Raw genomic sequence first — 27,129 nt, 5'->3', positions numbered from 1 at the left:
TAATACAGATTCAACTCATTCAAAAGTGTTAGACTGGCAGTGTAAAGTATAAATGATCAATCAAAATGATAAGTGATAAGTGTTTTGATTCAGACCACAACCCTTCTTCTTTTGTATGATTGTGTCTTGCCCTTTTGGTTGTTTTGCCTTTTTCTTATTTTTTCCTTAATACTGTAAATTACTTTAAAATGAAATAAAAGGCCTAAAGCTGTACTTTTATGGCAGCATGTCTTAAGTCATCAATCTGAAAGGCTATAAGTGTTTTTTTTTTTTTGTATTTATGTCCAGAACTCAGTCATTTGGACACGCCTCCTTTGGGTAGCTTTCATTAAATGTTCTTTAAGTCAATCAAGACTTGTTTTTTGAAGACCACAGGATTTTTCAATATCTGATAAATTGCCTGATTAATTGAACAACCCACATTAATTAGATCTGCACATTTAAATAAAATATTTTAAAGAATGTTTTATAAAGACTAGGGTGACTATTACTGGAAAATCGTTAGACATAATGTAACATGTTTGTATGACAGTTAAATTAAAGACACAGTCATGTTCATAAATCTGAAGCTTGATATTCACACCTCATCACTTTTTTTTTGGATGAGCTTCATGTGATTGTGTTTCACACTCAGTATGTTTTGTTATGGTTAAAAAAAAGAAAAGGTCAATCACTTTTAAAACTTACCAAAAAGCAAGGTCTAAATCAGAAAGGTATATGGATAAGTGAAGAAGGATTCAGTTTATATCCAGACTTCAGCACTTCGTTTGGACACTCTTCCTTTATGTGATTGTGTTTTTCCTCTCAGCACTTGTGTTGCATTGTGTCTCTCTTTCTGCAGTGACTTTTCAGACTTTTCTTTCTCGTGTTTTAATGGTGGGCAGCACTCATTTCCTGCACACGTCCACTCAGGTTGATTCTCCACCAGCAGCTCCAGTGTAGGCAGAGACGTTGTACTGCTCGTCCCAGATCGTCCGTTCTCATTTATTGCTCCATAAATACTGCTCCTCCATCCTTCCTTTACTTGCATTGACCTTCTGATCTTCTTCCAGCCGAGGTGATTGAGCTCCAGGAAGTTTAGCAAGATGCAGAAGACACCCACGCAGAACATGAAAATGAGGAAGATGCTCTTCTCCGTGGGACGTGAGACGTAGCAGTCCACGCGCTGAGGACAAGGAGGGACGGCACACATGAAACGAGCCGGGACGTAGAATCCGAAAAGCAGCCACTGAAGGGAAAGGAATGCCAGCTCCAATGCAGCACGGAAACACACATGGAGCACGTAGGCTTTGGACAGGACTCCTGAGGAACCTCTTGTCAGAGAGGCATGTTTTTGGACGAGAGTGCTGCGAGGTAGTGAAACGCACATGTTTTTCTCCAGAACATCAGCCACCTTGTCTCTCGGGTGATGATGAGACGTCATGGAGCAGCTTTCAGAATTACAGTTCCGCACACACTCGTCCGTGTTTTGCCCAGGTGCCATCTTGGAAAGGTTGTGCCAGGTGTAGAGAATGAAGAAAAGTGACGGCGTGGACACGGCGACAATATGGAAGACCCAGAAACGTGGCTGAGAGATGGGCGCAAAGGCATCGTAGCACACATTAGAGCAGCCTGGCTGCAGTGTATCACACACAAACATGGTACGTTCATCAGCGTACACGTCTTCAGCCGCCACGGCAACCACCAGCAACCGAAAAATTGCCATCACCGTCAGCCAGATCCGGCCTATCAGGGTCGAATGCTGATGCACGGCATCAAGGAGCCGCTTCAGCAGTGTCCACTCTGTCATTGCCACCCTGAGTCCCAGTGCTCAAATGATTTGGTAATAACAGCAGATTTTTTCACACCCCAGGAGAGTTGTGAGTTCAAATCCCAAACCAGCTCAAGAGCCTCAGTTAAGTTCCTTTAGCAACAGTCTTTAGCCCTCATCAGCTCCACGGAGGCTCCTGATTCTGTGCTTTGACCCCAACTCCCATCCAATCAATCGCTCATTTTAATTAAAGCTAACAATATTATATAAACTCAAACACAGTAGCTTCTTTTTCATAGCTCTCTTCTGAAGTGCCGTGGCTTCTCCGTGCCATCCTTCCCTTTCTAACTCCTTTTAGATAAGCGCCCTACCGACGTAGGCCACTTGACTTGAGGTCACATGGTGCCTTCTCTGTCATCTTTAACCTGGGCCTTGTTTTTAAAAAGGGCCTGAGCAGACGGCACTCTCCTACTTCAGATAGCGTCTGGTTCTTTTTAGCTCCACCGCCAGCCGTGGAGATAAAGGGAGCTTCCTTTAAAAGGACAGATGTTTAAAAATACAATTCAGATAGCAGATGCTTTTTTATGCACTGCTAAAACATTCTCTGGTTTTGTTGTTTAGGTGTAACACAGGTTTAATTAATACCAATATCTTATATGTTGTTATGTAAGATATTGTTACAAATCAGTAATAGTGAGTTGAAGGGTTTAATCCAGGGGTGAAAGTTGAGATGTTTATGCACACATACTGTATTTTCATGTTAATGGACATGAGTAGAATCCTTTTTTAAAAAGCAAGTGATAGACAATATAGTGGACAATTGGACAATACATGCATCCAAATACAGTCAGATTTATTTTACAAATACAGGAGATAAAAGGTCTGACCATGTGAAGGGGCTTCCAAGGCCATCACACTACTTCCTACTACTTACTGGACTATTCTTGCTAATTTCTAAAATAGTTTATTATTATAATTATATTACAGAGCAGTGTAACAATGTCAGATAAGAGAAGTATATATAAAGATTTGTGTATGTATTTGGATGACACACTATATGGCTAAAAGTATGTGGACACCCCTCTTAATTACTGATTTCAGGTGGTTCAGTCAAACTCATTGCTAACAGGTGGATAAAATCAAGCACATAGCCATGCAATCTCCATAGACAAACAGTGGCAGTAGAATGATTCACACCGAAGAGCTCAGTGGCTTTAAATGTGGTACTGTCATAGGATGCCACTTTTACCACAAGTCAAATTTCTGCCCTGTTAGATCTGCCATGGTCAACTGTAAGTGCTGTTATTGTGAAATGGAGGCACCTAGAAGCAACAACAGGTCAGTCATGAAGCAGCAGACCATGCAAACTTACAGAGCAGGGCTGCTGAGTGCCCTAAATGCATCACTCACTACAGAGTTCCAAACTGCCTCTGGAAGCAACATCAGCACAAGAACTGTGTGTCTGTAGCATCATGAAATGGGTTTCCATGGCCAAGCAGCTGCACACAAGCCTAAGATCACTATGTGCAATGCCAACCATTGGCTAAAGTGGTGTAAAGCATGCCGCCCCTGGATTCTGGAGCAGTGGAAATGTTCTCGAGTGATTTATCATGCTTCACTATCTGGAAGTCTGGTGACGAATCTGAGTGCGGTTGATGCCAGGAGAACGCTACCGACTGGAATGCATAGTGCCAGCAGTACAGTTGGTGGAGGAAGGATAATGGTCTTGCCTGTTTTTCAGTGTTTGGGCCCTTAGTTTTAGTGATGGGTAATGTTAAATTTACAGCATACAAAGACATAGAAAATTGTATGCATCCAACTTCATTGCAACAGTTCTGGGAAGGCCCTTTCCTGTTCCAGCACGACTGTGCCCCTGTGCACAAAGCTATGATAAAGAAATGATTTGATGAGTTTAGTGTGGAGGAACTCCAGTGGCCTACATAGATCCCTGACCTCAACCCTACTGATCACCTTTTGAATGAATTGGAATGTCAATTGCGAGCCTGGCCTTCTCATCCAACATCAGTGCCTGACCGTAGTTGTTTGACTGAATGGGCACATATTCCCAGAGAAATACTCCAAAATCTTGTAGAAAGCCTTCCCAGTAGAGTGGAGGCTGTTATAACCACAAAGGGGGGAACATCTCCATATTAATACCCATGGTATTGGAATGGGATGTCCAACAAGCTCATATAGGTGTAATGGTCAGATGTCCACATATTTTCAGCCATATAGGGTCGGTGCCCATTAATTATTAGCTACGTTCAGTGTGAACTGGCTAATTGGGGAAAGTGGAACATTAGAATTTTTGTTGAACTATTCTTTAAAGTACATGAATAGGAGGCGTTAATGCAAATTTTTAATAATATGCTAGCTGCTGTAAGTGCAGTGGGACTTGCTGTAATTGTGTGCAATATTTATGGGGATGAAAATTCAATTCAATCTTACCAGACTTTTACAGCCAGGTATCAGATTTAAGTACCACATCTTGGCGCTTAGTGGTGGTGGGTTTAGGATTTGGGGAAAGATCCACTAATGATGTCTGGATATTAAAACCCATTATTCAAAGGACAACTTTTCTCAAAAGCACACACTCAAAAACTTTACCACAGAAGAAATATAGACATTTCCATGGTTTGGTTTTAAACCTAATAAAAGTAAACTCTTGTAGCCTATACAGTATGAAGCTACTGAGTTTATTTTGTTTACCATGTGTAGTTGTTTGACTTTAAGTTGTAAGAACATAAAGAAGTTGTGATTACAAAAGCCTTCAGATTTCTGTCTGTAGACTGCTTTCTGTGGTGCCTGACTTGCTGATTTTGTTGAGAATTTCAGACGATTTAAAATGGATAGTCCTGTTTGTCACATTTTGGTGTAGCCCTTAGTAACAACAGATGTTTTCTGGCGATGTTTTCTGGTATAAAAAATTTTAATGTGCAATATTGTGTAAATCCACTTCCCATACTAACATCTTTTAAGTTGACTAAATAGTCCAGCTATTTGTGTTGCTAGTTTAGTTTGATCAAAAGGCCACTACTTTGCTCAAAAGGTTACTACAGTACTATTGACTATTTACTTTTATTTAATAATCTATGCAAAATCCCAGAAATGTCAAAATACTCATCACTCTGGTCAATTCCAAAACCAACTGCAGAAAGACAATGAACACCACAGACCCATCACGGCATATTCTTTATTAAATTTCTATGTATAAAAGTGTATTATTAAGGGAAATAAACAAATAGGCAACAATGACAGTTGAGGTCTATAGATGGTTAGGTGTTCAGGCATGTTCCGCTTCAAATGTCAGGAAAACAGATTACGTATATGCAAAAAGCTCATTCTGACACATTCTGATCATGGTTTTCTGTCAGCTGATTAAATTATGAGAGAAAAATAAATTAATATCCAATAAACATGTGACAAAATATACAGGGTCACAGTAATTTACATACAAATCTAAGGAAAAGTTTATTTCTCAAAACAAAATTCCAGTAATGCTACATGTTCAACAGCTGTCTACCATGTTAGTCCTCAGGAACTTTTCACCACATCTGGCTACTTGTACAAACCATTCCATTAGCTTAACATGTAATGTGCAAGTATAGCAAGTGCAAAACAGAGGATAATATGGCAAGCCAAGGCACAATAAACAGGGAGGAACAGACCTTGGAAAGACCAGGGAAGAAAATGTATAGACTACTATTGCTGGTCTTGATTTAATCTTAGCCCTGTATATCATATCATTGAATGTGATCACGTGAATGAGACGAGGGCTTTGCGGCCCTTCTCGGGTCTTACACATGGGCCCTGGAATAAGAAATACACATTTTGCTCTGAGAAACTATTTCAGGGCATGGTGGTTACATATATGAAAGACTTTGTGTAAAAGATTTGGGGTGGTATGTCTACATCACGCTCCAGTGTAGACATCTGGGTACATGGCAGTTACATTACTGCACAGCTGGCCTCCTGACTTGGCGCATAACCCTGTAAAAATAGGTTTCTTTTATTTACATCTTCATAATAGTGCATTCTACATTACTGTGCAATAAACAAAAACCCTTGTGTTTCAATTCTGTTATTAACACACCCTTGTTGACTTCCTCTTTGGTTCAAATCGCTTTCACCTTAAGGCCTTATTTTCTAAACTTTACCACCTGAAAAGAAATTTGTTAGACAACCCCACATGGAGGCCTGGGGAATCAGTGTAGGCCTCAAGTGCAGAACTTACCCAGAAGTCACTGCAATGTGAAAACTGGTGGATGAAGCAATTTCTAAATATAAACAAATGAATTGCTGCTTTCAAATGGGATTTTATGAAGACAATTACACCACCCCTTCATCATTAGTTTATTATGATGGCAAGTTGTTTAACCTTTGTTAATTAACGTTAATTAATGTTGATTAACCTCGTAACTTTTGAATAAGCTAGCTAATTGTCAGATCAGATAGTTGGAAAAGTGATAGGAAAGTGACTGCACAGATAATCAAGGAAATTCATTCAACTACATCTGCTTACTGCTAAGGCAGGGATGCATACTCATTAAGGGTGAAAAAGGTGACAATGATGTGAAACAAAGTGCTAATTTACCGTAGCTGATAGCTTTAACACAACGAATGCATTTAGTATGTCCTGGTGTGTCAACCTTCTTAAAGAAATCTGACAATGGAAATGTGTGTGCTGCACCCTTAATGTCCACAGCTGCCTCAAGCTTCAGCAAGCTCCGGCTCCACATACATCTCACACCTGCCTCAGTCTGCTTTACCAGCAGTCCCTCACTCTCCCCTAATTCTCTCATTCTGAAATGGAACCAGATTCTTATAAACAGGTAGTAAAAGTAAAAAATTAATATAGTTTTTGCTCTTTACAGCTACACTGCCTGACCAAAAAAAAAGTCGCACAATCTAATATTTTGTTGCACTGCATTTAGCTTTGATTACGGCACGCATTCGTCCTGGCATTGTTTCAACAACCTTATGCAACTTCACTACATTTATTTCCATCCCGAGTTGCATTAATTTTTGGCTGATATCTTGCATTGAGGACAGGAGAGTCGGACCACTCCGTAAAGTCTTCTCCAGCACATCCTAAAGACTTTCAATGGGGTTGAGGTCAGGACTCTGTGGTGGCCAATTCACGTGTGAAAATGATTCCTCATGCTCCCTGAGCGACTCTTTCACAAGTTAAGCCTGATGAATCTTAGCATTTTCATCCTGGAATATGCCTGTGCCGTGGGGAAGAAAAAGTCCGTTGACGGGATAACCTGGTCATTCAGTACATTCAGGTGCTCAGCTGACTTCATTTTATTGCCGCACAGTGAGGCTGAGGCTAGACCTGACCAGCTGATGCAACCCCAGATCATAACACTGCCTCCAGAGGCTTGTACAGTAGGCACTATGCATGACGGGTGAATCACTTCATGCATTTCCCTTCTTACCCTGACACGCCCATTGCTTTGGAATAGGGTAAATCTGATTTTATCAGACCACATGACCTTTTTCAACAAATGTCTTTCTTGTGGCCACACAGCTGTTTAGTCCAAATCCTGTAAGTTCTCATCACATTGTGCGTGTGGAAATGCTCTTACTTTCACTATTAAACATAGCCATGAGATCTCCTGTCGATTTTTTTACGATGTGACATCACCAAGCGTTTTAAAGATCTCCATCACGATCATTCAAGATTTTTTTTCAACTACATTTCTGCTGTAAAGTTGACGGTTCACCACTATCCTTCCAGGCTTTAATAATGCACTGGACATTTCATAACCCAGTTCCTGTGATTTCAGCAATCTCCTTAGTTGTTTTCTTTGCTTGATGCAGGCCACCAATTTTCCCCTTCAGTAACATCTTTTCCACGACCATGGGATACGTAATCTGCCATGGTTGCTTAAGAAATGAGAAGCTACACACTGCATCAGTTAAGGTTAATAGAATTGTTGCCAGCTGAAACATATTAATCACTGCAGTAATGATCCAATCATAGGCTCTTAAGTATTTGCTTATTTAAACCCAAACAGCGACCTTTTTTTTGGCCAGGCAGAGTATTACAACTGCAGTTTGGTCAATTAAAAGACAGGGTTTAGATATGATGTTTGATTTCACAACCAGTAAGACTAAAAGAAAAACTGTCACAAGGTCATTTCAATTCAGCTTCTGTCGTTTCCAGTGAGTTCAGCACTTGCCCCTTCTCGAGCGACATAATTAGGGTACTGTTACAAGTGTTCCATTTAACTACATTTTTAGTTAAATGTCTACACCGTTGTCTCATGAATTAGTCTCATGTTCCAAAACAAATCCAAAAGCGAACTGTTTAATTACGTTGTGGTTATGCCAGTATTAGCCTTGTTAATATTATCTTAGCATAAAGAAAATGGACAGGGGCTAATGTTAACATTAAGCAGGCACTTTGGCATGAGGAGCTCAACTGATGTGATCGTTGGCAAAATGGTAACGTTAGTAACGTTAAATGAGTAGTCCCAGAGCCCTAACATCAGTAACGTTATACAAATGGAATTTGGAATAACAAGTACGCTAGCTAACGTTAGACTACATGGAAATAACGTTAACACCTAAAATTAAATCCATATTTTGATGGCTAGCGTTCGCTAATTCAAAACAACTCAACCTTATCAGGCTTTTTAACAGTCCCAAGCTTGACGTATAAGTCAACCAAGGTTATCTTAACACTATGGGCAGTCCAAAACTGACCTTCCAGAGACGACCCTTTTCTGTCTTCACTCATCTCAGGTGCACTGCACATGCCAAGCACAGAAACCAGGATCTTTTTTTTTTTTATCATTATTATTATTTTTTTTTTGGACAGCTCAGAAGGCGAGGTTCTTTCCCCATTTCATTCCCCATCTCCCCCCCTCCCCCCGAATCACACAAATGACCTGTTTTGGATTCAAAATGGTGATTTTTCACCAAAAGGTGACAAGTTACATCCCAATACACACTGCTACATTCTCGAGTAACAATGTTGATACACATTGCCGAGTATTGGCATGAAGTTGATGAGGGTGTGTTAAAAAGTATTGAAACACAGTATTATGAAAGCAATTTACAAGGTAGTATTAATATTTTACAGGTTGCAGCTTATGTGGTAAGCAGAAGCATTCAAGCAGGTGTTACTGATTCAATGAGTCAATACAGATACCTAAATTATTGGTTATTGAATGTAACGGAGACTATGTTTACACTGTACACAACATTTTTCAGCTTCACTCTAACTGTCCGACAGTAGAAAGGACATGCCATAAAACCACTGTTGAGTAGATATTATTAGGGTGATGGATCATTCTCAGCACAACACTGAGCCTGACAGGGTAATGTGTGTAGTGCTGGTACGAGTATATTAGGCACAGCAGGACTGCTGGGGTATTAAACACTTCGTACTCTTGCTGCACTTGATTTGATGCACTAACCTTGTTTGTGCACCTTGTACATATACAGTTAGAGACTCTAACTCATCTTTTTTTCATGCACAATGTGTTAATCATCCTCTACCCTTCAGCGGTTTCTGACTACAGCGCTGTTGTTGGCTGTTACATTCAAAGCGGATACATTAAAAGCATTGCCACATTATTGTTTTTGTGAGTGCCATTTCACTCCTGTTCCAATGGCCATACCCAAAAAGACTGAGTAGTGTAATCAAATCAAAAGATGCTTCAACAAAGTATTAGTTTAGGGCTGTGCACACTTATGCAACTAGGTTATTGTAAGTTAATTTATTTTTTATATTTTCCCTAAAAAATTATGATTGTTTTTTTTTTTAATTTATTTGTATACTTTGCAATTACACATTAAAGTTGGGAAAAGATTTGACATGATTTATCTTAGTTTCATTCATTTACTTCACAAAAACCTGCCAATTTAACAGGGGTGTGTAGACTTTTTATATCCACTATATCTTTCTCCAAAAACCATAGTGTTGTTAAAGCTTTCTCTGATAGGACTGGCAGAAAGCAGTGCATGAAAGGGTGCATGCACAGAGGTGTGGCTAGCAAATGAGATAACTGGGAAGCTTGTGGCCTGCTGTGTACAATGCACATTATTAAACATGTATTAAACATGGCCTATGGACCAGGACTGGCACGATAAATGATCAAGTATAATGCCACCCATTACCTAAAATAAGATTAACACCATGGCATTAGATGGTCCGTGGGTGCAGAGTCTGGGCTGAGTCTGATGTACTGCTTTACTGAAAATGGTCACTAGCCACATAATATCTGCTCAACACTGGTCCTATTCTGGTCCCTTTACACTGATAATTGGGGTAGATGAGGGCTGGCAAACTGTTTATAGTAAGAATCAGTAACTGTGAACCTTTAAAATAAAACTATATGGTGAATGGTAGATAGACCTAATAAACTACTTGGTGTATAAAGACAGCATTCAATCAATAAGAACAATGAGAGCCAAAGAGCTAAGCATTGCCTTAAAAAGCAAGTTAATGGGAAGCTGCAGAATGCAAAAGCATGCACATAGCAGCACTGTGATCATGCTGGCATCACCAGAGTCTCACCTACTGTGCTGGGACAGGTCAGGAAAGAGCACAACATTTCTTTTTCTTTCTTTTGGCCTTTTCATAACAAAAGAAACGAAGAAAAGTGGGCTGAAGTGGGCAATGATTACTGACAATACAAGATAACTCAAATGTTTATTTTGGCCAAATTGATATTAATAGACTGACAAAACTGCCTGATTAACTTTCACTGACTTGCTAGCATGTGTGGAAGTCACGCCTATAAAGCTCTGGTAATGTCCCTTAAATGTTTTATAGCAAATCCTCATTCATGAATGTGATGCTATTTTGATCAACTGTAAATTATACTATAGGGAAATAGGCACTGCTAATCACTCAAGAGAAGGGATTATTTGTACATCTGAACACAGTCTATTGGTGACATGTAGTTGTTCTCTCTTGGATGACTATATCATCAGGATTCAGACTGGCAATTCCATGACAGGGTGAAACCTGAACCAGGTTAGCTTATACTAAAATATGTGTCTGTTTAAATGCACGTTGCTGTTTCTGCAGTTTGAGATTGAGAATTAATAATGTATACTCTATAACAAGTTACTATCTAATTACAGCAACTGATATAGATTTTCAGGCGTGAAAAATTCCAATAACCAATATCAGTGACGAATTCTGTATCAGCTGAACCCTACTTTTATTAAACGAGAATAGGAACATAAACATGAACTAGACTAATGGGAGTGGATGCTAGATTAATCAAAGACTGGGTCATTAATACCCAGCAATGCAAAGAAGTCTATCAGGAAAGAATTAATCACATTTCTAAACATTAATCTACACATTTATAAGAAGTAACACTGATAAGACAAAGAAAGAAAAAAAAAAAACAAAACAAAAAAAAACACACACCTTGGATTTTGCTTCTCATTCACCATGACTCTCTGAAACGTCTCAGCCGACTAACAGGAGTCTAAGCCTGCATTTTTTTGAACTGCTGGTGGTGGTCTAGTGTTAATTTTGAGACTGGGGTCAAGTGTGAATACAAGACAAAGCTAAAATCTCTGGCTGGTCAACTGCAATGAGACCTAGCGCAGTTCCTGGTATGTTCATATGTGGCCCTCACCCTGTTCATATGTGGCTTGTTTAAAACATTAGCATAGTAAAATGACAATAGCAGGAATATTCTAAAGTCACTGAAGAAGAACAGAGGAAATTGGAAATTGAAATGATTCAGAAATGAAGTACATGTTGTCCATTAGTGCTGAAGATGAAATCCTTCAAACGTCAGGTTGGGATGCGGTCATTTATAAATGAAATCAACCGAAGGTTACCTGGCGGCGGAGGTGAATCTCGGACCCAACGCTGCTCTCTTCGTCCAGATCCTCTTCAGAATCTCCATCTGCTCGACCCTGCAGACGAACCACGCAGCGCTCTGCTGTCTCCTGAAAACACAAATGTTTTACTGCTATTATTCAGACCAACACAGATACCAAGGTTTCATGATCCAAAATTTTATTACGTCTCAGTAATGCAGAGAAAACTGTGCATGAAACTTTAACTACAGTGAGCAGGCTCCAGTACAGAGATATCTCTCAATATAGAAAACATGAAGGAAAAATTTACAGCATGACAAACGTAACTTACAGTACATCATTCTATTTGCTTAAACTCTATAGACCACTGACACAGCAGTGTGATGATTCAGTTATTTGGTACAGGCAACTGCTAAAGTATAGAAGGTAAATAAGCCTTACTTCACTGTACAGATTGAGAAGAGACACCCGGACATCACTCACAGCTCCCCACGTCTTTGGGCTCCTCAGCACCAGATCAGTAGGAGGTTTCTGCTCCACTCGAGCACCTGCAGACCAGATCTGAGCGAAAACCATCAATTTTGAAAGAAGAAAAGCTACAGTCGGGTCCGTAAGTATTTGTGATACAATTTTTGCAATTTTGCCTCTGTACACCACCACAATGGATTTGAAATCAAGCAATCAAGATGTGACTGAAGTGTAGACTTTCAGCTTTAGTTCAAGGAGTTTAACAAAAATATTGCATTAACCATTTAGGAATTACAGCCATGTTTTTTTTTTTATTATTATTATTTATTTATTTATTTATTTATTTTTAAACAGAGTTAAACAGAGTCCCTCCATTTCCACAGGCTCAAAAGTAATTGGACAAACTAACAGTCATAAATATTAGGATTATTTTTAATACTTAGAGGCAAATCCTTTGCAGTCAATGATTCCCTGAAGTCAGGAACCCATGGACATTACTAAATGCTGAGTTTCCTCCCTTGAGATGATTTGCCAGGCCTTTACTGCAGCCGCCTTCAGTTGCTGCTTGTTTGTGGGTCTTTCTCTCTTCATAATGTCTTCAGTAAGTGAAAATCAAGCTCAGTTGGATTGAGGTCAGGTGACTGACTCAGCCATTTAAGAACATTTCTTTGCCTTAAGAAGCGCTTGGATTACTTTTGCGGTATGTTTTGGGTCATTATCCAGCTGTACTGTGAAACACTGTCCTATCAGTTTTGCAGCATTTGACTGAATCTGAGCAGAAAGTATAGCTCTATACACTTCAATATTCATCCTGCTACTCCTATCAGCAGTCACATCAATAAACACCAGGGACCCAGTTCCACTGGCAGCCATACATGCCCATGCCATAACACTTCCTCCACCATGTTTGAAAGATGATGTGGTATGCTTTGGATCATGAGCCCTTCCTTTCCCTTCTCCATACTCTTCTCTTCCCATCATTCTGGTACAAGTTAATCTTGGTTTCATCTGTCCAAAGAATCTTGTTCCAGAACTGGGCAGCCTTTTTTACATGTTTGTTAGCAATGTCTATTCTGGCCTTTCTGTTCTTGAGTGTTACCAGTGATATGCATCTTGAAGTAAACCCACTTTATTTACATTCATGAAGGTGTCTCTTGATTGTAAATTTTGACAATGATACGCCTACCTCCTCAAGAGTGTTCTTGACTTGTCTAGATGTTGAGAAGGGGTTTTTCTTCACCAAGGAAAGAATTCTGCGATCATCCACTGTCTTCCAGGCCTTTTTGGGGTTGCTGAGCTCGTACAGTTTGTACAATTTGGTACATTCCTTCTTTTTAGGAATGTACCAAATTGTTAATTTGGCAGAAGTTTCTGCTATCTCTCTGACAGCCATGGATTTTTTTTTCAGCCTAAATAAAAAATGCAAGCCTCCTTCTTTGGGCCGCATACTGAGAATTCTGATGAACTACAATGTCTACACTTCAATCACAGCTTGACTTCTTCATTTCAAATCCACTGTGGTGTACAGAGGCAAAATTTCAAAAATTGTGTCACTGTTCAAATACTTACGTAGCCGACTATATACATTTCAGTGTACTTACATTTACAGCAATTCACAAAACTGATATTGTGTGGCAGTCTGGGAAAGCCTGTTGCATGTTGCTGTGGCTAAATTCAGCAACTAAATTCTGTCAAAACATCTAAACAACCAAAATGATGAAAAATCAAGACTGACCAAAATGTTTAAATGCAGCGAGTGACTTTTACCTAAGGAGATGAGACAGAGCCTGATGTAGATGATGCTAATAAAGTGAAACGTCATTGTAAACTTATAATTATTCAAAATTTAGCAGCAATGGTGTTTTTCCATAACTAGATTAGGTAATAATTGGAGAGGTCTGTCCTCCCCCATCTAAAAATTAAATGCAATTTTCTCCCTTTTCAATTTTCAATTTTCAAAGACGTGCTAGTGACGAGAGAAATAATGAATGGCCATGATGTATTAACGGGAATGGGATCCAATGCATAGCTACAACGTTTTAAGGTGTGGGAATTTGTTAATTATGTCATGACCATGAATCGCAAGGGAACAAAATTATTAAGATGTGGCTACACTTATTTAAGTGGGATCACTTTGTTGTGAATGCAAACTGAAGTGTGCGTATATAGAGGGCTTTATGGTAACCAATATGCACTTGGGGACAAAAGCTGCTGCTTGTCTGTTTTTGTTAAGATGTAGCCAAAAGTTTACATGCATGCTTTCTTATTAATCACAGAAGGCAACATCTATTTCCTAAGAATAGAAGATTTTCAAGTTTGCTCAGTTAAAACGATCAATTTTATGTAAATATATAAAACAGAATGATCACACCTTCACCATGTGAAGGGTTTTCTCAGGCTGCCACCTGCGAGCTCTCCTTCTTAAAGCAGCGTTTAAGCCCTGCTGATGGACTCTGCTGTGAATGTAGTGTGTATACTCAGATTTGGACCAGTTGGGTCGTTCTGGCTGTACAGCACTACTAATTATAAAGTAACTGGACTTGAGCTCATCAGGCCTGTAATCCTTTATTTCTCTGGTCCACTCATCTTGACTCACTACCACTAGCTAGCTTTATGTTACACTGTGTATATTATCACCGTCAGCGTTTGTCCAGCAGCCAGAACGTAGGATGAAGGGATCTTAAAGATGATGTCAGGTCCTCCTGGTTGACTTCTTCTCACTGTCCAGCCTCCTATTGGCTGATCCTGAAACAGTACCCATTAAAATGAGACTCAATTAGAACTATTATTTCATTCATTCATCTTCATTAACCACTTAATTAGTGTTGCTGTGAATAAGGACAGTTTATGTTTTTGAGATGTGGAGGGAAACTGGAGAACCAAAGAGGAAGCCCACATGAACACAGGCAGAACATGAGAAACTCCGCATAGACAGTAACCTGTGCCATGTTGAACCAGGAACCCCGGAGCCGTGAGGCGGCAAATCTATCTGTTACCGCCCTAGAATTATTCTGATTATTAAAATGTTTAAATTTACTATAGAAATGCTAAGTATCTTGGTACTATGTTTCTTAGTATAGAAATACTAATAAAACGACATGTTTACAAAAGAAGCATATAGTTATAACAAATAATAGTCACAAATAGCTAATTAAATAGTTCTGGAAAAAGATTACAATAAACACAAAACAAAAAGGTGTGTTTTGAGCTTTATCTCAAACACTTAAACACAAAAAAGCTTAATACACACTATCCCCAAAACCAAACACATTCATTCATATCTGATGAGAAATTAACTTTTAGTGAAGTCTAGTAACATTGTGAGAAGGTCCTACCATGTCAGAGTTGTTCTTGAGCCTTACGAAGTTTCCGTCGAGGTCCACCTCATCAATGGACACACAGCCACGAGCAGAAGAGTGCTGGGACACTTTGTAACTCGGAGAGAGACCTGTCCCGCCCTCGTGTTTCCGTTTCTTTCCCCAGGCTTTGCGTGTGGCGTGGACATGTGTGCGGGAGATGGGCGCGTGCTGAGAGGGACTCGGGGAAAGATTGAGTCTGGACAGATAAATGACATGATGCGTATGAAAATTGACAACGAAATTGACTAATAACTAAAACAAAAATATTTAGAACAAAATACAAATGAAAGTATCGGGTAAAGACAGACAAGAGAGAAGATTTTTTCCATAACTTTTACAATATTGTCTGTCCACCATGCCAAGGGACATGAGCTTAAATAGGAAGCTTACTTGCGCTCTTACCCCAGATCTCGTGTGTTCTCTGAGCAGCATAATGCCGACATGCGTATCTGTTTCATGACTCTCTCTTGGTTTGCAGATGTTAAAATATGCTTGGTTACCAGCTAACGTGCGTCATGTCTTACCGTTGCTCCTCTCCCTCCAGCATCTTCCTGTAGGCGTTGATTTCCATGTCCAGCATGAGTTTGATGTCCAGCAGACTCTGGTACTCCTCCAGCTGTGCCTGCATCTGCTGCCTCATGTCAGCCATCTCCTGCTCCTTCTGGGAGAGCCGCTGTTGGCTGAGCTGCCTCTCGCGGTCCAGAGCTCGCTCCAAGTCCTGCACTCGTGCCTCCAGCTCACGGTTCTCACACACACAGAAACACACATATGCTCTTTTTTCACTCTATTCATTAATGATGCAACTGGTATGGCAAATTATAGATGAAGATAAATTATACTAATTAAAGAATGTTAATGTTTACACAGCATGTGAGTAGTTTGATCTTATGTATACATATATATGTATCAAATTAAATCACTTTAAGATCAAATGAATGAATATCATCTAGGTCATATGCTCATTTTACCTGATTTCTCTCATCTTGTTACACAGGCAATACTTTATTATGTGTGCTTGATGAAGAGCTCTGTATGACCAGTTAATGACTGGAGCAAACTGCTTACAAACCCAACTGATGAAAGGTTTATATGTGGCCAACAGGACTGTACTAGAAAAACACAACCACCTGGAGACACAATGATAATATTTGTCATCTATGCCCTACCTGTTTCTGCAGGCTGTTTATCTGCTTGGACTGGGACTCCACTTTTATTCTGGTTCCTTCCAGCTCTTCTCTGGTAGAGGTGGCATAATCACTGTTCTTCAAGGCCACCTGCTTGGCATTTTCCAACTGCAATGCATAAATGAATCAACACATCCCATATGCATATTTATCTGCTATGTATATGCTGCTACTTTTAAATGTTTGTACATAAATTGTATGTAATTTGCACAGTCAAAAATTATGCAACAGAATATTATCCCATGTGTTCTTTCTGTTCTGTGAAGTTAGTGTTTACTGTATGTTTAATGAATTGTGCTGCACTTCTTGTTATATTGTCAACCTGTCATATTATTTGTGCCATGTGTAGTCACATCTTGTACTGCTGTCCTGTGGTGCCTTTACATTTGATCTGATTCATTTGTGCAGCTGCGAATACAGCAATCGCACTAAGTTCAAAACAACTGCTCTGAGAGCTTCTGAACGAGGTAGTCTCAGTCTAGCTCCAAGCAAACCTATGTGCGGTTTGATGGCAATGAGAAACCGTTTGAACCCCGAAATGACCCAACTGCAGGAAGTGAATCAAACAAACACTGGGGTGCAGCCATTTTTTAATGAGGTGTTAAACTGACCCACGACATGCAAACTAGGCCAATAGAGAGAGGCGGAGCACTGCAGAAATGTGATATGCACTGGATATTTGGACCAACAAACAAAAAGAGAAAAACACTGGATGCAATATACAAAATATTTTAAACTAATTATTTATATAAGCATCTAATTTTTGTTTACCATCAGTGACCTGTTCTGTGCTCTCTGTGATTTCTTCATGTTCTTGGCAAAGGTTTGTTTACTGTTTTACTTATTTCTGACCAAAGAGTGAAAATGAGCGAGGAGTACGGTTTCAGGCATACACACGCTTTGGTCAAAGTTTGTTTGTTTTTTGTTTATGTATGTATGTATGTATGTATGTATGTTAAAGTGAGTGAGTGCCCTGGTTGTGTACCTTAGCATTAAAGGTGCGCTCCAGGTCCTCTTTATACTGCAGGATCTGGGATTCGTGCTCTTGTCGTAGCTGCTGCATGGCATCTGCTAACTTGCTCTCAAACTCCTTCTGCCTTCCTGAATCCACCTCCACCAGACGGCTCTCGTACCGACTCCGCATCTCCCGCACTTCCTGCAGGCAACATTTATTTATTTATTGCAAATTGTAGAACACCACATTGTGTCAGTGGTTTGATATCTTGGTGGCCTTGGCTGCTATTTACACCCAATATTATGATGCCTTTTTGACAATTATGATGTGCACAAAGGGGGCTTATGGTCCATTTTTACAGAAAAGATGAACACATGATATAAATTGTTTATGACAAATATTTATCAGAGTAGAAACGACTCTTTATACTGTTGTAGCATGAGTGATAAGAGGAACTAACCTGTTTTGTGGCTGTTCCACAACATTTAACGCAAAAGTATGCCGTATCATTCTTTAATAAATAAAAAAAATCACAATTGTTGGCAAATTGCTGTAGAATAAGAAGAATGAAGCTGTCTTTTTTTTTTTAAATAAAGGATGTACTGTTTTATTCCTTTATTCAGCATTGGCATCATAGACTAGTTGCTATGTACACGGGGGTAAGAAGGGGTGTAACCAAATATGAATAAATTATTCAGAATGAAAAAACAATGCCTCCTAAACACAAATACAGACATGGACAGTAGGAGTGTTTTTTTTTCTTTTTTGGAAAGCTTGTCAGCTTCAGACACTAGGACCCTGCCGGACTAAACAAAGAAACAGACCTGCGAGTGTGAGGTTTTTACTTTAATAATGAACTTGAATGATGAGCTCCTGGAAAGGGTTGCCAAGTGTCAGTAAATTTCCCATCTCAACTACAACTCAAAAAAGCACACAAAAAGACTTGAAACTTGCCTAAAATTTTCAGGCACAGGAACACCAAATAAGAACACAGATGAATATTTTGAGCACTAAACAGATACAGATAAAGGCGATGCGTTCCACCCCTACGTAGTACGGATACGAATTCAAAATCGCCTGATAGTGCATAATTATTGGAGGAAAATTTTTACTGACAGTCCCAATTACTATTTTGTGGACATTTCTCAGCCGGTACTCTAGTGTCTTGTGCTCTTTTTGGGATTCGAGTAACAAATTGTGGTAGGTGATGTCTGGGCTATTGCATTATTTAAATACATCATGGTGTTACTTTAGTAACAGAAATAAAGTATACTTTAAATTATTCATGTTTGCTTAAGCTGACTATTTGACCATTATAGACCATATATTTGACCATATATACACAGTTTATATCCCCAGGCCATTAGACTGATCAACAGTCATCATCCACTACCGCCTCCACCGGGGTCATCAGGATAAGATCAGCTCCCTGCTCAACTGCACCCTGCACCTTACCAAATGGTCTATCATACACACACCTCAAACTAACTGGATTAATAAGCATTGTCACTTTAAACACTACACTTTGCACTATCACTATCACTACTTGAGACTTTACACGACTGCCACTTTATCTTTACTTGCACTACTTCATTATACTGCGAAACCATTTTATTGTTAATTGTTCTTATTGTATACAGGTTCTCTTATTCAGACTGTACATTGACTTTTGCTATTGTGTATTGTTTATTATTATTATTCTTCCTGCCTTGTTCCTTATTGTATATTTTTTCTATTTTTATTGTCTTTGTACTTTGTTTGTTGCCCTTGTTTCTCGTGAGGAGAAAACAAAATAATAATTTCACTGTACCAAAGTACATACGACAATAAAGATCTTGAATCTTGAATCGCTGCATTCCTCCTCAAAATTAGCAAGCTAGCTATGTGATTGTAGCTATGTGATTGTGATTGTAAAGCTACTTTTTACCCTCAAGGCATATTTTCACCTTTTTTTTTTTTTTTTGGTGCTCCATGTAACTGCCATAACTAATTTGCTTGCCATTGATGTCTAAATTGAACCCTGCAATAGAACAGAAATAGTTGTGCGACTCTTGCACTCTGTAGCACTCTCCAAGTTAAACTTCTCATGATCTTTCACGTAGGTAATTTTGATTTATAAGTTCGAAGCCGGAGAAACAATACACATGAATAGGATGCTGTATTCCCTACCTGTTCATTGAGCTGCTTCTGAAATTCCATCTGCTCGTGGAGGGTCTGCATCTGGTTCTCTGCGTCGACTCGACGAAGCATCTCTGAATTAACCTGAGCTTTGGCGTTCTGCAAGGCTGCATCCAGCTACACAACAAGAAGTCATATTTGCATTGAGTAAAGCTGAGCACAAAACAGAATACTTCTGAATACAGCAACATCCCAAGGAGTTCTTTTCCATCCTAGTTCCACTAGTAGGATACGGACAATAGGATTTGAGGATCACACACTGCTGATATTGATTCATGAAACACTCAGTGGCCCAGAGTAACAGGGTAAACACTGTCCTTCCTCTTGGCTGAGGAAATTCCTTAGTAAAATATTCCTCCCAGAAGGTTTGTAAATATATTTTAAGGAGAAATTTTTAATTAGGAAGCTTTGATGATATGTATAGAGTCTCAGTAATTCTTCATCAATTCAGAATGACAAGTTGATGAATGACTTATTTCCTTAGGCTGAGACACAGAAGGAGAGATATAGGATCTGGATTAAACAGCTGTACACCTGCTCATTCATGCACAACACACTGAACCTTGAGGCAGATGGGTTACAACGGCAGAAGACCACATCAGGTTCCACTCCTGTCAGACAAGAACAGGAATATAAGGCTGCAGTGGGTACAGGCTCATGCAAACTGGACAGATAAAGACTGCAAAAAGACCAGGCAAAGTGTTGCCTCAAGGTTCAACATGTGTGTTCTGAGATGCTTTTCTCCTCACCATGGCTGTAAAGAGTGGTTATTTGAGTTAGCCTTCCTGTCAGCTCTGCCTGTCTGGCCATTCTCGTGACCTCTTTCATCAATAAGGTGTTTCCACCTGTAGAACTGCCCCTCACTGGATGTTTTTTGCTATTCGGCCCATTCTGTGTATACTTCAATTTACACAATTTGACAATTTTTTTATGGTACTGCTTATCTAACATGCCCAGAGCATGAGCATGAATAAAGCTCATGTCCACAAAGATCACTACAATATCGTTAATTCAGTCCATAGTCTCCAACTTTATCTGGCAGAAACCTGTTTTAATGGTACAACTCACATTATCCACTTGTGCTCTGAGGTCTGCAACTTCATTTTCCAGTCTACGGTTAGTTGCTAGTAAATTAGCATAGTCTGCCTCTTTGGAGTTCAGGGCAGCTTCGAGATTCCTCCAGCGCTCCACTGCGTTGGCCAGCTCAGCCTCTTTCTTGTTATTCCTGCAAGACAAAAAAAAAAAAAGAATGAAAGTTTTTTAATGGCATTTTATTAAAGTCTTCAACATTCCTCATTGACTTCACGTCCTCGTCTGGGAGTGAGCATCACCTATACACACTTGCGACACTACTTAGGCTATGAAAGAAGGTGGTGTAGGAATTGGATGCCATTTGGGGTTAAGCCCAGAAACGCTTTAGGTTTCCTTACTGTATACTTTGTTAGTATATCGTCTTTTTAGGGGACTTTATAATGTTTACATTGAAATGTTTGCCACTTAACGATTCTGGTGCTAAGTTGTTAGTTGCTGCTGTACTATTTTCATTCCTGTGAGAAACTGGCGGTCATCTGCTGCACTAACATCACAGGGGGATATTGCTAGCACAGTTGCAATGGCGTTTAATAAGAGAAAACCATCTCAAACGTAAGGGCTAATGGTCAGGTTAGCTCCTAAAAACAAAAGAGCAAATGCTACTGTAACTGCAAGCAAGAGCTTATTCTCACTCACCATTGTTTTGTGACATTTAATGCAATATTAATGAGAAATCCAGCATAAACGTAGTTAAAATAGCATGTTGAACTCCAGGTTCAGAATGCACTGCAGTTATACGACGCAGTTGCACTGAGTTATGGCAGGGGCTCGGCTCAGCTAGTTAGTGATCTACGAGATGACAAACACAACGGTGTTGATAGCAGTATTAGCCTAACCTGAAGTGGGCATGGCCTAAACCAGAAAGAGTTTTTCAAACAAATTCTAATAAATTTGGTTGGTTCTATTTCCCAAAATATAAACAAACTAGTTGCAAAATTTAAACCACTGTGGCCCTGACCAGGCAGTTACTAAGGATGCCATAAATACATCACATAGCATTGCACATCCATGAACAACATATCTGATTGCTTGCCCACACTGGCATGAAACAAAAAAAAACTCCCACTAAGGTGCCTCCTAATCATATCTGTATAAAAAAAAACATTATCTTTTCATTCTGAATAACGTATTCATATTTGGTTACATCCCTAGTGAAGACGAAGCGACGGCTAATTCCCACTGTTGCCACTCTCAGCACATAGCCTAGTCCAGAAGCATTGTTGTTGATGTAGGAAGCTGGTAACTGAAGTGAAAATAGACACGTTGATGAACATGGTGAAATAACAAAACAAAACAAAACAAAACAAAAAAAAAAAAAAGTCAACACAGAATTGAATACCATTGAAGACCATATGTTAATTATAAAGCTTAATATGCAAGTCATTCAGGGTGGATTTTTCCCCTTTCATCTCTGTAACTTTTCATACAATTGTTTTTGTTACAAATTTGCAAGCGTGACTATATTAAAATTAGTTTGTTTTTACTTTTAAATACTCTGTATGACCAAAGGTTTGTGGACACCTAACCATAACACTCATGTGCATCCCATTCCAGAGTTGGTCAGGTTATGATGGTGATGGTCAGGCGTTCACACGGTCAGGTTATGATGGTCAGGCGTTCACATGGTCAGGTTATGATGGTCAGGCGTTCACATGGTCAGGTTATGATGGTCAGGCGTTCACATGGTCAGGTTATGATGGTCAGGCGTTCACATGGTCAGGTTATGATGGTCAGGCGTTCACATGGTCATGTTATGATGGTCAGGCGTTCACACGGTCAGGTTATGATGGTGATGGTCAGGCGTTCACACGGTCAGGTTATGATGGTCAGGCGTTCACATGGTCAGGTTATGATGGTCAGGTGTTCACGTGGTCATGTTATGATGGTCAGGTGTTCACGTGGTCATGTTATGATGGTCAGGTGTTCACGTGGTCATGTTATGATGGTCAGGCGTTCACGTGGTCATGTTATGATGGTCAGGCGTTCACGTGGTCATGTTATGATGGTCAGGCGTTCACATGGTCATGTTATGATGGTCAGGCGTTCACATGGTCAGGTTATGATGGTCACGCGTTCACATGGTCAGGTTATGATGGTCACGTGTTCACACGGTCAGGTTATGATGGTCAGGCGTTCACACGGTCAGGTTATGATGGTCAGGCGTTCACACGGTCAGGTTATGATGGTGATGGTCAGGCGTTCACACGGTCAGGTTATGATGGTCAGGCGTTCACATGGTCAGGTTATGATGGTCAGGTGTTCACACACTTTTGGCCAAGTGTGCTTGTGTATATAAGAATGAACACTCTATATCTATCAAGTGCAATTTTTCATTTGATTGTGACACTCCTACTCATGCCTCCACTTAAGTAGCCATGTCCTGAGGCTGTGATATTACACTGCTTATGGTTCTCATACCTGGCCACTAGCTTGCGGTGGTCTTCACACAGTTGGCTGTACTCTATCTGAAGCCTGGCTCTCTCATTGGCTGTGTTATCCAGAGTTTTTCTAGCGTCGGCCAGCTCCGTTTCATACAGCAGGCGCACATTCTTCAGCTCCCGGGTCGAGGTTTCCTCTTTCTCCTCCAGAAGGAGCCGCATGGAAGATTTCTCATTCTCGAGCTGGCGCACACGCTCGATGTAGTTGGCGAGGCGGTCATTGAGCTGTCGCAGGTCCTCCTTCTCCTGCAGGCGGCTCAGGCGCGTCGGACTCACCGAGGACGGAGAGGCTCCGGGGGCCGCGGCGGCGGCGGTGGCGGCGCTCCGTCTCCCGGAGCGCGAAGGGCGGCCGGCTGAAGTCTCAGGAGTTGACGTTATCATGGCTGCTTGTTATTCTCTCAGGCTTTCTTCCCCACACACTCACACACACATAAATACACACACAGGTATCTACGTGCTCTTTGAGCGCTACACCTCTAAAAAAAAAAAAAGCAGTTTTCTGCTAAGACAAACTCCCAAACCGCAACATTAACAAACGCGACGCAGGCTCTTGGCATGGGCCATGTCTCTGTTATACAGCGCAGTTAAAAACCCGGAGCAAAACTGCTCACTATAAACTTAATTTCTGAGCTATGAATCCAATAAAACCCTGCTCATGTTGCTGTTTTTTTTCCGCGTATGTCACTTTTATCGCGCACAGCTGCTAAAGAATTGATGGCACCCAATAAGCGCCGTGACGTCACACCACATGAACGCAGGCACGTGGGACTGCTGGTACAATTTAAAGGAAAGGCTGCACCCTGGAAATTAAATAAATTCCCACAATTTGACAAAACTATCACTGTATGTTGAAATATCATAATCAGCACTTGTCAAATAATTTGAAATGGGCTTGTTGTGATTTCTGTTTAAACCAGATGATTTGATTTAGTCTATATATATATATATATATATATATATATATATATATATATATATATACATAGTGTGTGTGTGTGTGTGTGTGTGTGTATATATATATATATATATATATATATATATATATATATATATATATATATATATATATATATATATATGTACACACACACACATATATGTCACACACACCAATCAGCCATGACATATATTCTGGTGATCCCCTTGTGCCACCAAAACAGCTCTGAGCCATCGAGGCATGGACTCCACAAGACCCCTGAAGGTGTGCTGTGGTATCTGGAACCATGACGTTAGCAGCAGATCCTTTAAGTCCTGTAAGTTGCGAGGTGAGGCCTCCATGGATCTTGTTTTTCCAGCACATTCCACAGATGCTCGATTTGGAATTGCGAGGCCAAGTCAACACCTTGAACTCTTTGTCATGTTCAAACCATTCCTGAATAGATTTTGCAGTGTGGTAGGGTGCATTATCCTGCTGAAAGAGGTCACTGCCATTAGGGAATATCATTGCCACGAAGGGGTGTACTTGGTCTGCAGAAATGTTTAGGTAGGTGGTAAAGTAACGTCTACATGAATGCCAGGACCCAAGGTTTCCGAGCAGAGCATTGCCCAGGGCATCACACTGCCTCCGCCCGCAAGTCTTCTTCCCATAGTGCATCCTGGTGCCATCTCTTCCCCAGGTAAGTGACACAAACAGACCTGGCTGTCCTCACGATGTAAAAGAAAACGTGATTCATCAGACCAGGCCACCTTCTTCCATTGCTCCAGCTACCCAGCTACGCAGCTACACATTGTCTGCAGCTACGCAGCCCCATACGCAGCAAGCTGCAATGCATTGTGTGTTCTGACACCTTTCTACCATAGCCAGCATTAACTTTTTCAGCAGTTTGTGCTACAGTAGCTCTTCTGTCAGATCGGACCAGATGGGGACCTTCGCTCCCCACGCGCATCAGTGAGCATTGGCCGCCCATGATTCTGTCGCCAGGTCACCGGTTTTCCTTCTAACCACTGCATACCGGGAACACCCCACAAGACCAGCTGTTTTGGAGAAGCTCTGACCCAGTCATCTAGCCATCAAAATTTGGCCTTTGTCATGTCTCTCAGATCCTTACGCTTGCCCATTTTTTCTGCTTCCAACCCATCAACTTCAAGAGCTGACTGTTCACTTGCTGGGAATAATTCAGAGGTGCCATTGTAATGAGATAATCAATGTTATTCACATGACCTGTCAGTGGTTTTAATGTTATGGCTGATCGGTACATCAGTATATATATACAAGGTTCTACTCCTGTCAGCCAGAAACAGGAATCTGAGGCTACATGAACACAGGCTCAACTGGACATTTGAAGATCAGAAGAAGACCAGACGACATATTTCCAGTCTTTAAATGTCCAGTTTTTGCCTCATATTCAATGAAAATCCCAGGAGATTAGCAATTTTCTGAAACACTCAAACCAGCCCATGTGGCATTAACAATCATGCCACAGTCAAAGTCACAGATTCCCAGTTCTGATGCTTGATGTGAACATTAACTAAAGCTCTTGAACTGTACCTCTTAGGTTTGGCTGATTGGATAATTGCATGAATGAGCAGGGGTACAAGTGTTCCTATTAAATGAGTGCATACTTATGACTTCTGTGTTCCACCATGATCCTGATGGCCTTGTTTTCAATCTCCCTAACTTCCACAAGTTCTCCTACATCACCCCATTCTTGCTTCATTCCTTTCACTGACTCCCTGTAGCTGATATAAGCAGATATCAACCACTGATTCTCAACCTTGTTATGCTCCACGTTCCCTTTGAGCCTATAGAAGGCTCAACTCAGCCCACCATTCCTCAAGATACAAGAAAGATGTGTAGACTCATGCCTGTCCTGGTAGTTACCGGAACTTCCCCTCACTGTCCAAACAGCTGAGACACTGGCGTTCTTCAAAACATTACTGAAGACCTGCGTCTTCATTAAACACTTAAATGAGCAAAATCAACTTGGAATTTTTATTGTTGTACCAATTTCTTGTACTAACTACTCTTTATTAGGGTTTCAGCTTAATGGTATTCTTAGGCCCTGACCTATTTGTAATAGCATGAGCAAATAGAGACTAAAAGTAGCTCTAGATAAGGTTGTCTGTCAAATGCTATAAATATAAATGCAGATGTATGGCACAATATTCTGTCTGAGTGCATACAGATGAGATGATAATAAGAACTTGACTTGCATTATGTTCTGTTTACTTAGCATTTTACTGTCTCATATAGTTTCAATTTGCAATTAATTTGATGTTTTATAATGTTTTGTAGATATAAATGCACTTGCAATTTATACTGAATAAACTAAATAAAATGCTATCATCACAGCTCCCAGCTAGAAACTAGGTCAGAATGTAAACTTAGCCATATCCCTGGATCACTTATACCTTAGGGGCTTTTCCTATGCACAGTATGTCAGCTTCCTGCTAACTGTCCAACAAAGGACCACTGCAAGAGCAGATATTATTTGTGTGGTGGATTATTTTCGCAGTGACACAGTAGTGTGTGTGGTGCTGTTACAATTGTATCAGGTACAGCAGCATTGCTGGTGGTTTTTAAACATTGTGTACACTTATTGCCCACTTTATTAGACACACATATGTTGTTTTTGTCCACCTTGGAGGTGTTACAGTTAGAGCAAATCTTTTTCCATGCAAAGTGTGTGTTATTGGGCCTCAAGCACTTATCCGTGTCAGTTGAAGACCACATCACTGCTGTCTGCTGGAGCTTTTTGACTGGTGGGCTGTTTTTCAACCCATTAGTGACACTGAAGTGTTTAAAATCCCAGCAATACTTCTGTACCTAATACAGTCAAAGCAGCATTACTATGTCAGGGTCACTTCTGTGCTGAGAATGATCCACCACCCAAATAATACCTGGTCGATAGTGGTCCAGTGGTGTTCCTTCTCAGAGGAGTAGAGGAGTAAAGGAGTAGAG

The 27,129-nt window shown here is 40.2% G+C and overlaps 2 protein-coding genes across 3 annotated transcripts; both read right to left on the bottom strand.

The window, feature by feature from the left end:
- Positions 1–39: 39 nt before the first annotated feature.
- Positions 40–4,044, bottom strand: gjd6 (gap junction protein delta 6). Its single transcript, XM_026930793.3, has one exon. It carries the CDS (start codon positions 1,787–1,789, stop codon positions 743–745), a length of 1,047 nt encoding a protein of 348 aa, XP_026786594.2. The 5' UTR covers positions 1,790–4,044; the 3' UTR covers positions 40–742.
- An 885-nt stretch (positions 4,045–4,929) lies between these two features.
- lmnl3 (lamin L3) lies at positions 4,930–23,989 on the bottom strand. Of its 2 annotated transcripts, XM_034308925.2 has the most exons (12): positions 23,209–23,989; positions 20,767–20,923; positions 19,690–19,815; positions 17,551–17,721; positions 16,548–16,673; positions 15,906–16,126; positions 15,358–15,577; positions 14,660–14,767; positions 11,996–12,115; positions 11,573–11,683; positions 10,284–10,340; positions 4,930–5,740 (listed from the first exon to the last, which is right to left on the bottom strand). In XM_034308925.2, the coding sequence occupies exons 1-11, from the start codon at positions 23,607–23,609 to the stop codon at positions 10,302–10,304; spliced, it is 1,800 nt and encodes a 599-aa protein (XP_034164816.2). In that variant the 5' UTR covers positions 23,610–23,989; the 3' UTR covers positions 4,930–5,740; positions 10,284–10,301. The 2 variants fall into 2 exon arrangements, with proteins under 2 accessions (XP_034164816.2, XP_034164815.2); XM_034308924.2 differs by lacking the exon at positions 10,284–10,340.
- Between the last annotated feature and the right edge of the window lie 3,140 nt (positions 23,990–27,129).

Source organism: Pangasianodon hypophthalmus, chromosome 11, assembly GCF_027358585.1.
Source record: "Pangasianodon hypophthalmus isolate fPanHyp1 chromosome 11, fPanHyp1.pri, whole genome shotgun sequence".
Lineage (NCBI taxonomy): Eukaryota > Metazoa > Chordata > Actinopteri > Siluriformes > Pangasiidae > Pangasianodon > Pangasianodon hypophthalmus.
The sequence above is the reverse complement of the archived record's forward strand: the minus strand, read 5'-3'. Positions and strand labels throughout refer to the sequence as shown.

Coding starts and splice junctions, on each gene's coding strand:
- gjd6 (XM_026930793.3), bottom strand. CDS start 1,789: ATGACAGAGTGGACACTGCTGAAGCGGCTCCTTGATGCCGTGCATCAG.
- lmnl3 (XM_034308924.2), bottom strand. CDS start 23,609: ATGATAACGTCAACTCCTGAGACTTCAGCCGGCCGCCCTTCGCGCTCC. Junction 20,924..23,208: donor CACCGCAAGCTAGTGGCCAG/GTATGAGAACCA, acceptor TTTGTCTTGCAG/GAATAACAAGAAAGAGGCTG. Junction 16,674..17,550: donor AGCGCACCTTTAATGCTAAG/GTACACAACCAG, acceptor TATGCATTGCAG/TTGGAAAATGCCAAGCAGGT.